At 47.9% G+C, this 11,191-nt stretch overlaps 1 protein-coding gene across 1 annotated transcript; it reads right to left on the bottom strand.

Moving 5' to 3' along the window:
* Window positions 1-4,497: 4,497 nt before the first annotated feature.
* LOC135391693 (DCN1-like protein 3) lies at window positions 4,498-11,190 on the bottom strand. The gene is made up of 2 exons (XM_064622044.1): window positions 11,068-11,190; window positions 4,498-9,036 (listed from the first exon to the last, which is right to left on the bottom strand). The coding sequence occupies exon 2, from the start codon at window positions 8,995-8,997 to the stop codon at window positions 8,125-8,127; it is 873 nt and encodes a 290-aa protein (XP_064478114.1). The 5' UTR covers window positions 8,998-9,036; window positions 11,068-11,190; the 3' UTR covers window positions 4,498-8,124.
* Between the last annotated feature and the right edge of the window lies 1 nt (window position 11,191).

The following is an 11,191-nucleotide window of genomic DNA, read 5'->3' as shown; positions in this document are numbered from 1 at the left end:
TGGTTGGCTAGGAGCGTGCCATGTAGTGAAGTTCATCTTGAAGAGGGTAAAGCAGAACGTTATGTGTACTTCCGCGTTGGCGTCTGATTGAGTGCTACAATTTTTCAGTTGACGTAACGATGAATAGAGGTGTCTGGACGGCGGTGCGTCTACTCGCCCTTATACGAAAGAGAGTGCGTTTTTGTATTAACGCTGCACAAGTTATGAAGGTGCAGAATTGAACAATAAATTGTCAATAGAGTTACGAAGCGTGGAAGAACAATATTACAACTATTAAACCCGTAACAAAATATATGCGGATAGGAGTTCTTACCTCCTTTAATTGCCATTGCTAACGACAGTTCCACAGCAGACTCGCACGCCACACATCACAATAGACGCCCGAGTGGCCTCCTTGCCGCCGTTTTCCGTACTGCTCATCGCCGAACGTCCCAATGTGACATCCACAAGGCGATTTTGTAGACTTCAAATGCTGCGTTTCAAACGCACATCCTACCAATGTACCAGAAACATCGCCTGTGGGAATGCGGAGGTTGGGACGTCCCTACAAAGTTTCGTGTTGTCGTGTCCTGAACGTCTGCTGCTGCCGCTTCAAATGTGGCTGTCTGTATCAGGGTTATAGTTAATTCTAGTCACCATCTGACGATGTCCTAGCGTTATTGCGAGCCACATGGTATGCAATGACACAGGAATGCATCATTAAACTTCTCCAGCACAAGCGGCCCTCCTCTCGCAAGCAGGCGCAAGAGGTACGTGTCCCGACAAGAAAAGTCCTGTCCAAGTCCTCAGGGAGTGCCAACAGTGAACGCCAGCACAAGCGGTAATCCTCTCGCAAGCAGGCACAAGTGGCGCGTGCCCTGACAAGAAAAGTCTTGTCCAAGTACTCAGGGAGCGCCGACAATGAAAGCCAGCACAGACGGTAATCCTCTCGCAAGCAGGCACAAGTGGTGTGTGTCCTGAGAAGAAAAGCCTTGTCCCAGTACTCAGGGAGAGCAGAGAGTGAAATGCAGCACAAGCGGTCCTCCTCTCGCAAGCAAGCGCACGTGGTACGTGTCCTGACAAGAAAAGTCTTGTCCAAGTACTCAGGGAGTGCCGACAGTGAAAGCCAGCACAAGCGGTAATCCTCTCGCAAGCAGGCACAAGTGGTACGTGTCCCGACAAGATAAGTCTTGTCCAAGTACTCAGGGAGTGCCGACAGTGAAAGCCAGCACAAGCGGTAATCCTCTCGCAAGCAAGCGCACGTGGTACGTGTCCTGACAAGAAAAGTCTTGTCCAAGTACTCAGGGAGTGCCGACAGTGAAAGCCAGCACAAGCGGTAATCCTCTCGCAAGCAGGCACAAGTGGTACGTGTCCCGACAAGATAAGTCTTGTCCAAGTACTCAGGGAGTGCCGACAGTGAAAGCCAGCACAAGCGGTAATCCTCTCGCAAGCAGGCACAAGTGGTACGTGTCCCGACAAGATAAGTCTTGTCCAAGTACTCAGGGAGTGCCGACAGTGAAAGCCAGCACAAGCGGTAATCCTCTCGCAAGCAGGCGCAAGTGGTACGTGTCCTGACAAGAAAAGTCTTGTCCAAGTACTAGGAAGTGCCGACAGTGAAAGCCAGCACAAGCGGTCCTCCTCTCGCAAGCAGGCGCAAGTGGTACGTGTCCCGACAAGAAAAGTCTTGTCCAAGTACTCAGGGAGTGCCGACAGTGAAAGCCAGCACAAGCGGCAATCCTCTCGCAAGCAGGCACAAGTGGTGCGTGTCCTGACAAGAAAAGTCTTGTCCAAGTACTCAGGGAGTGCCGACAGTGAAAGCCAGCACAAGCGGTAATCCTCTCGCAAGCAGGCGCAAGTGGTACGTGTCCTGACAAGAAAAGTCTTGTCCAAGTACTCAGGGAGTGCCAACAGTGAAAGCCAGCACAAGCGGTAATCCTCTCGCAAGCAGGCACAAGTGGTGCGTGTCCTGACAAGAAAAGTCTTGTCCAAGTACTCAGGGAGAGCAGACAGTGAAATTCAGCACAAGCGGTAATCCTCTCGCAAGCAGGCACAAGTGGCACGTGTCCTGACAAGAAAAGTCTTGTCCAAGTACTCAGGGAGTGCCGACAGTGAAAGCCAGCACAAGCGGTAATCCTCTCGCAAGCAGGCACAAGTGGTGCGTGTCCTGACAAGAAAAGTCTTGTCCAAGTACTCAGGGAGTGCCGACAGTGAAAGCCAGCACAAGCGGTAATCCTCTCGCAAGCATGCACAAGTGGCGCGTGTCCTGACAAGAAAAGTCTTGTCCAAGTACTCAGGGAGTGCCGACAGTGAAAGCCAGCACAAGCGGTAATCCTCTCGCAAGCAGGCACAAGTGGTGCGTGTCCTGACAAGAAAAGTCTTGTCCAAGTACTCAGGGAGAGCAGACAGTGAAATTCAGCACAAGCGGTAATCCTCTCGCAAGCAGGCACAAGTGGCGCGTGTCCTGACAAGAAAAGCCTTGTCCAAGTACTCAGGGAGTGCCGATAGTGAAAGCCAGTACAAGCGGTAATCTCTCGCAAGCATGCACAAGTGGCGCGTGTCCTGACAAGAAAAGTCTTGTCCAAGTACTCAGGGAGAGCAGACAGTGAAATTCAGCACAAGCGGTAATCCTCTCGCAAGCAGGCACAAGTGGCGCGTGTCCTGACAAGAAAAGCCTTGTCCAAGTACTCAGGGAGTGCCGATAGTGAAAGCCAGTACAAGCGGTAATCCTCTCGCAAGCATGCACAAGTGGCGCGTGTCCTGACAAGAAAAGTCTTGTCCAAGTACTCAGGGAGAGCAGACAGTGAAATTCAGCACAAGCGGTAATCCTCTCGCAAGCAGGCACAAGTGGCGCGTGTCCTGACAAGAAAAGCCTTGTCCAAGTACTCAGGGAGTGCCGATAGTGAAAGCCAGTACAAGCGGTAATCCTCTCGCAAGCATGCACAAGTGGCGCGTGTCCTGACAAGAAAAGTCTTGTCCAAGTACTCAGGGAGAGCAGACAGTGAAATTCAGCACAAGCGGTAATCCTCTCGCAAGCAGGCACAAGTGGCGCGTGTCCTGACAAGAAAAGCCTTGTCCAAGTACTCGGGAGTGCCGATAGTGAAAGCCAGTACAAGCGGTAATCCTCTCGCAAGCATGCACAAGTGGCGCGTGTCCTGACAAGAAAAGTCTTGTCCAAGTACTCAGGGAGAGCAGACAGTGAAATTCAGCACAAGCGGTAATCCTCTCGCAAGCATGCACAAGTGGCGCGTGTCCTGACAAGAAAAGCCTTGTCCAAGTACTCAGGGAGTGCCGATAGTGAAAGCCAGTACAAGCGGTAATCCTCTCGCAAGCATGCACAAGTGGCGCGTGTCCTGACAAGAAAAGTCTTGTCCAAGTACTCAGGGAGAGCAGACAGTGAAATTCAGCACAAGCGGTAATCCTCTCGCAAGCATGCACAAGTGGCGCGTGTCCTGACAAGAAAAGCCTTGTCCAAGTACTCAGGGAGTGCCGATAGTGAAAGCCAGTACAAGCGGTAATCCTCTCGCAAGCATGCACAAGTGGCGCGTGTCCTGACAAGAAAAGCCTTGTCCAAGTACTCAGGGAGAGCAGACAGTGAAATTCAGCACAAGCGGTAATCCTCTCGCAAGCATGCACAAGTGGCGCGTGTCCTGACAAGAAAAGCCTTGTCCAAGTACTCAGGGAGTGCCGATAGTGAAAGCCAGTACAAGCGGTAATCCTCTCGCAAGCATGCACAAGTGGCGCGTGTCCTGACAAGAAAAGTCTTGTCCAAGTACTCAGGGAGAGCAGACAGTGAAATTCAGCACAAGCGGTAATCCTCTCGCAAGCATGCACAAGTGGCGCGTGTCCTGACAAGAAAAGCCTTGTCCAAGTACTCAGGGAGTGCCGATAGTGAAAGCCAGTACAAGCGGTAATCCTCTCGCAAGCATGCACAAGTGGCGCGTGTCCTGACAAGAAAAGCCTTGTCCAAGTACTCAGGGAGTGCCGATAGTGAAAGCCAGTACAAGCGGTAATCCTCTCGCAAGCATGCACAAGTGGCGCGTGTCCTGACAAGAAAAGTCTTGTCCAAGAACTCAGGGAAAGCAGTCAGCTCAAGCGAGCTCAACCGGTAGACTATTCGCAAACAGCCACAAGCAGCGTGCCTCCACTCAGGAAAGTCACGTCCGTCTATGACCATCATGTACAGTCTCACCACAGATTGCTGAATTAGTTTGTAAAGCCAGCTCAAAAACATATTGTACATGTAGTGATCTTGGCATTTATGCCAGAAGTGAGAGGCGGAATTATTTTATTTTCATCGAAGTGGTATCTCCATAATGTGAAAGTGGCTGGAATATTTACAGACATGTTGACTCCTGGCCATGCCACTTGATGTTTGTTAACTGAGTCAAGTGAAGAACAAACAACAAAGTGCTGTTTATGTTGAAATAGTAAACCCATCTGGAAATACTGTTTCAATTTACCAAATGCTGCTTTAAAAGTGCTGCATAGATATTCCATACAGTGGTCCCAAACAGAATGTGAAATATTCCAAATAACTTCAGGTAGTTTATTGACGTTGTCAAAAACTATGAAAACTGTTGCACATATAGGTATGATTGTTTGAATAAAAATATTACAACTATGAAATCCCAGCGCACAGAGATACAAAATCGGCTATACTAGCTCAAGTGCATCTGAGCCTAGCTGTCGCTTTTATCACTTACACACGCCAATCATTACAGACTTCCTTTCTAACTGATGCGCCAATGTTATTAACTCAAAATTTGAACTTGCAGGAAGCACAAGTAGTGAAGAGTGAGTGAACTGCAGGGCAAAATAATATTAAAACATATTCAAATGATGGCAGCTGTACCACCTAGTACAACCTGAATCCGAAACAAGTTGCTGCAGCAGCTAGTGCGAGTCAATAAATACATAAAAAAAATGTGTTGTTGTCTGACAGCCTTGGAATGAATGCAGACAAGATGAAGAACATCTCTGCGGTGCAGACACTGGAATCACATGCAAGCGAAATGGCACGTGCTTAGACACAACCACTTGTTGAAACATGTACATGATAGCATGAGGTTTTTGGTTGGAACGACCGCACTATAATTTACAATGGTGCCTCACTTCATACTGAAAATACACTGCACCAATGGCGAGATCCACGGGTGTCAGGTGCTCTACAAAGCAGTCAACAGCTTCAGCAGCACGGATGCAAGGACAATCTCAGTCCCTGTGCTGCGAAATGACGCAAAAAATCGTCTACAAAGAGAGGACTCGTTCAAACCCCACACCAGTGTAAAGTTTTTACACTGGTGTGGGGTTCGAACGAGTCTGCCTGCTATTATTACGAATGCTTCGTAGCGCAGCTTACCGCTCAACGAACTTCATCGGTACCAAAGACCTGAACACAAACAGAATTGTTGTGTGAGACACACAGTGCAAGATCCGCTGCCGATACAACAAAAATATAATGCAGGAGTTATGGCCTCCTACGGATACGAGCATCTGGGGACGAGATACGAGGCCAGGCAGACAAACTACTATTTGGTGAACATGACGGGACTATGATGAATATGATGGATGAAACACATTTCAAACCACTATCTGTGCGTAAGATAGGGTGTACAGTGCTGGACAAAACCTTACGGAACAAGCTCCAGCACATTCCTTCCTCAGAGTGATATGCTAGCAGCGAATGGTAGCACATGGACTTGCAAACAGGTGACTGGGTTACCTAGGCAATCTGTACAGTCCAATTGGCTACTAGCGTGTCGCTCCGAGAAAGGAATGCGCCACAAACTTATGTCCAGCGTTGTACACATGCACAGGAATGGTTCTTGGTTTGCTTCAACAGACAAACACAGTTTTCTTATCCCAGAGGTACGTAAACAACCGTTTTCCCTTATCCTCAGTCCTGTAATTGCACTCTCGTACAAACGGTTAGTGGTTTGACTGATAGGCTCCGTATCTTGGCATTAGGCGCTCGATTCAGGGGCAGAGGCTGTAGCTAATGCGTTACACGTATGATCTTGGTTATGGAATTACCAGTGTAGTGGTGGTATCCGTTACAACAAACATGAAGACAGCAAAGTGCAAACCAATGTGCGTTTCTTGAATACCGCGTGTGTCTGTGCAATTTTGCGAATTTTTGTAGACAGCTTTCATGTGACGTGCATTCCACGCAGCACTCAAATGTGCATGCTGTCATACATAATAAATTCTGCAAAAAAAAAAATGAGTGTGTGGTCATACTGCATAACCTAAGGAGTGTAGCACAATATAAAATCTTCAACTTTACAGATTGCTGTCGTGCATCGCAACGAGCTTGCAGAATATGATACGTGTTCACAAATAGTGCAGCCAATCCACATTCACAGCTGCTGCAGTGCCAATTCTGTTGCTTTAGTTAGATTTCATATGGTGCACGTGTTCTGTAAACTATGTGGGAGACGGAAAACAGAAACCAAAGTCCACCAAAAAGAGGGTCCTGACAAAGTTGCATCTGTTGAACCATAAGTCACCCCTGAAGGAGGAGCCAAATCGGCTCCAAAACGTCGGCACCCTCTTTTTGGTGGAGTTTGGTTGGTGTTTTTCTGTCTCCCACTTAGTTTGCTCCTAGCAGGACACAGTCTAGTAAAATTGTTACCAGAACATAAGAAAACGCTGAATTTTGTCACACACAAATCCAGCGAGAGATGCTTCGGTGAGAAAGTCATCCCTGCACAACTTTGCAGACTGGACAAAACCTGTGCAGACATAACGAACTTTTCTGCCTTGCATGGATTTTCAACATATTTTTCTGCATTCCTTTTTAGTATATACTCATCCAGCTGATGTGCTGTTGACTAAAGGCAGTGGCAGTACATCTCAGTGTGCCATCCACTTCCTACATGTTGTCTACACCAATTCTGCTGTCCCCGCTAGTTTGTGCTTTGTCATCTTCATGTGTGCATTTGTGGTGTGGATGCGGCAAGCTGTTGCAAATATTTTTACGAGACAACTTGGAGTGCTTTGTCCCGTGCGCTGCACTAGGGCATGAGGATATTAAAGCATTTGACAACCCACCATCTGACGCGCTATTGTACACCAGAGCTCTTTCTTGAAATCGCATCAGGCAAGCCTTCACAAAAGCAGGAGATTTCACACCTTACGGAGAGATGCGGTGAGATCACGGCTTACGCATAGACCAAAGTACTCGCAACGGTTTGCTTACAATCAGACAGCATTCACCTTTGGCACTTCACCTACTGAAATTCTAATGCGATCAAGCCAAACAATCCTACCCTAAGAGATCATCCACACAATGATTTATCAAAAGGTCATCCCGAGACGCCTAGAAACACCGGCCGACTGTAGGGCTCGACTTACAGCATAAACAACAATAACACCGAGGAAGAAAATGCAAAAGCAGCACAACCCGATGACGCCGCGACACTGACGCACCGCATGTCAAGAAATGTGACGAGCACTACCCTTCACGAAACCGCTCGCCGTTCCTGCCGGCTGCGGTCACGGATGGTCCAAGGATGTCCAGATGGGGCGACTGTTGAAGATTTGCCAGCATTTTGTTTTCACCGTCACACAGCAGTGGAAGAACCTGTCCCTGAAGCACCGATAAAAGAAACGCCTCGAAGTCACTTTAGACCCAAACTAGCCTGCACGTGTTCCCCCAGCCTGGTTGTTCTTGAAATGTGACAAGAAAAAAAAAGTATGTTCTAGGGCGCGCAACCCAAGTTTTCAGTCGTAGCTGGACAGTGAAGTGTGCACTATCTTGGTGAAGACGAGCGCCATCATTAAAGAGGCAAAACAAAAACCTTGCTCATTACTGTGGTTCCATTCTGATAGTGTGGTCCAGATTCTAGAATTTTTCTCTTGCTTTTTTCAACAGATCAACCAGGAGCCAAATGGGGATGTCTCTTCCACCGTCTGCTTTGTGTCGCCATCAAAAAGGGTGAAAGAATCCAATCGCTTTTCAAGCTCGAATTCAGGCACTGTGCAGTTGCAGTCGAAAAAGGTAACACCCGGATAACACAAACATTCACGGCACACTTGCTTTCTTGAGCCATCCTGTAGCAGAAGAGCCAGTGACATTCGAATACTGCCGGAAACATTATATCATCGTACCAGACGAAAGTGGTCGTCACGACCGTCCAGTTGTCATTCCACCCCGACATCGCCACTGCTGCCATTCTTTCCCTGTGGCAGCACGTTTTGATTTGTCTGGTCATTTTCATACTCGACAAAGTCGTCGTACAGGCTAGGCCACGCTTCCGAATCGTCGTACGTGCTCAAATCTCTTCCAGCTGTTTCCGCAAAGTGAAGGAACATGTTCCACGTGTCGCTGGTGATGCCCCGCACTTCCGGGTGCGTCTCCAGGAAGGCCAGCCAGCGCTCCAATACCAGCGGCGGGTTTTCCGAGAACACCAGCCGCCACAGCTGGATAGCAGTGTCCGTCGGAAGCACTCTTTGTCCCGCTTCGAGTCCAAACTTGAACGTAAAACGGTACAGGTCACGGAATCGTGCGGGATCTCGCACCTCCGCCAGGAGCTCCGGAAACCTCGACTGGATCGACGCCACCGAGTCGGCTCGCAGCACCCTGCACCCTGCGAGGAACTCTTCCCTGGTGAAGCGGCACATTTGCTCTGCGCCAAACTTCCAGGCAAGAAGGAGGACTTTGAACTCTTCGGGTCTGACACCAAGGTCTTGGCACAAGAGCACAATCCCTTCCGCAAGAACGACGTCCTCGGCTGGGTCACAGTAACGTTCAAAGAGGGCGACAGCTTTCGCTTCCGAGTGCTCCGATCGAGAGGAACGTCGCCCGGGCTCGCGGCGTGGGTAGAACATGAGACGCTCGCCGAGCGAGGTGCGCGCCGGCTCGGACTGTGGGCCGGGCGGCTCGACGCACCGCTCGGGAGCAGAGCAGGAACTGGTGGCACCACCCGTGTTGTTGGCCTTGTTATTCACCGGGTCCAGGAACTTCCCGGCTTCAGGGCCGGATGGCTTGCCGGGGCAGCAGCACCAGTTTCCCATGGGTTGTGCCAGCAGACTGCACACTCACATGGCATAGTCCTGAAGTGAACAAGTTGGTCTCATATTCGGAGCTTTGTTTCATGTAAATACACAGCATCTATTTTCGTGCAGTGCAATATGAGCGTACTGCAGCAGAATGCAAGCAAAACGAGGAAACACATTGCCAACTGGCTCGCTATAGAGCCTCCAATCTGAAAGCAGTTATGTTTCTATGAACAGAAGTGACAATGCACTTGTGGTAATAGTTACTAGGGTACTCCTATGCGAATTAGATACCAGGGTTCATATGTGTGGGATGAATCAACGATATTGCCGAGACACATTAATACATGTCCAGGTTTGAACACTAAGCTGCTAAAATCTCTGACGAATCAGCAGCTTTCCAAACAGATGTAATCTAATTCACCGCAAAATCACTCGCAGCAGAAGAGCTGGGGTTATGACGCCTCCTGCCAACACATAGTGAGAGGAACTCCCTGATGCAGCATGGCTGGTGCTTCGCGTGTCTTATTTCTTGCTAGCTTTGGAAGTTTTCTTTTTTTTTCTTTCCAAGTATAAAAAAAGGAGAAATGAAATTTTGTGATTTTTCTCTGTGTAGTTCGCTGCGAGACAAAAACTGTCGAGTATCAGCCCACAGGCTCAAGCACATCACAGATCAGAAATGTATGTAATCTGAAATGTACCTTACAAAACTTAGCTTGATGAGACAAAACAATATTTTGTGTACATATAAAATAGGTGCAGCCCTCGTGCGAAAAACACTACAGCCCAATTCAATAGAAAATGTACCAGATCGATGATAAGACATCGCCAGCAGCCAGTGCTACATTGTTCACACTGTCTGCTTCACGGTGCACGAAATGCTGTGCACATGTTCGAGGAGGTGCAGTATTTTCGTGAACTCGTGCTGTACTTTCTTCCAATCGAACAATCGAGTGTAGTGCAAAGGCCGCACCTCCGCTGAATCGAACGAGGGAACTTGCACCGTTCGCACTAGTTCACAGAGGGTAGCCCAATCGAAGACTACTATAGACATTATATAATGTCGGAGTTAATCTGTTAACCTGTAACCATTCAGAGACTGCCACTGCAACGTTACACAAAGCCTTGTAGTACAATGTGTCATATTCAGCAGGCTTTTGCATATCTGATTCCACCAACATACACTTGAGTTTGGAGAAAAGACAAAGGAACTGTTTCATTTTTGTTTCAGTCTCCATTCATCATCTCTCAATAAAGTTGTTGTTTTTTCTCCAAACTGAGGGATATGTCGCCAACGTCAGGTATGCACCACCTTGTGTGCATATTACTTTCACGTTGAACATTGGAATATCTGTTAGGAGCAGTGAACAGAGTTTGAATAGCTTCTTAGACGTGATCGGGAATTGATGTTACTGAGGAAGTATTTAGCGAGCAGAAGCTGCTAAAGTACGCGTGACACAACATCCGAAACGAACACACCAATTAGGCTAGAGAGCCCCACACACAGTCACCGTGTACAGTGAGGTATAGACGTCAAGAAATGTTAAATAGCAGGCCACTTTTCCAGCAGCCGTTTGGAAGACGTTCTGCTTCAGCAGACGTGCATCATAGGCAACCAATAGTAACCTCCAACAGATCAAATTTCTTGGACATCGTTACGACAACGCTACCCATACAAATAAGAAAACATAATTATTTACTCGTCGTAACGACATTAGAGGAATTCAGTGAACTAGAAGTCCGATTTGCAGCAAGATCCATACGCGACATCTTGTACGAAAAGAATGATTCACATGAGTGAGACGCGACACTTGTGGTCCTAGTCGTGGAATTATTCGGCAACACAACAACATATCACGATGAGTCCCTAATTATTCCAACTTTTGCACGATTCTGATCACATAAATGCCCTTTTCACGACGTTCGAAGGGTTCTCGATGTAACTCTAGCCATTTCTTTTTGTTCCTCCGCAAGCACGAACCCGTGGTTACCATTTTCTTTGCGACTCGACCTTTCGATCCACGCATCAGAGCAAGATACGCGGCAAGTGGTTCGCGTTGATATGTCAAGAAAACCAAACCGTCTTACATTTCACATAACGAAAACAGCCTTCAAATTTCTTCCTAAGCAGCACCGCACATAAACCTTCCAACACGAATCACAACAACGCACAAAAAGAAGTAAACATAAACTAAAAATTTTACGACCGACA

This window comes from Ornithodoros turicata, chromosome 4 (genome assembly GCF_037126465.1).
Source record: "Ornithodoros turicata isolate Travis chromosome 4, ASM3712646v1, whole genome shotgun sequence".
Classification (NCBI taxonomy): Eukaryota; Metazoa; Arthropoda; class Arachnida; order Ixodida; family Argasidae; genus Ornithodoros; species Ornithodoros turicata.
This window is presented reverse-complemented; position numbering and strand designations above follow the sequence as displayed.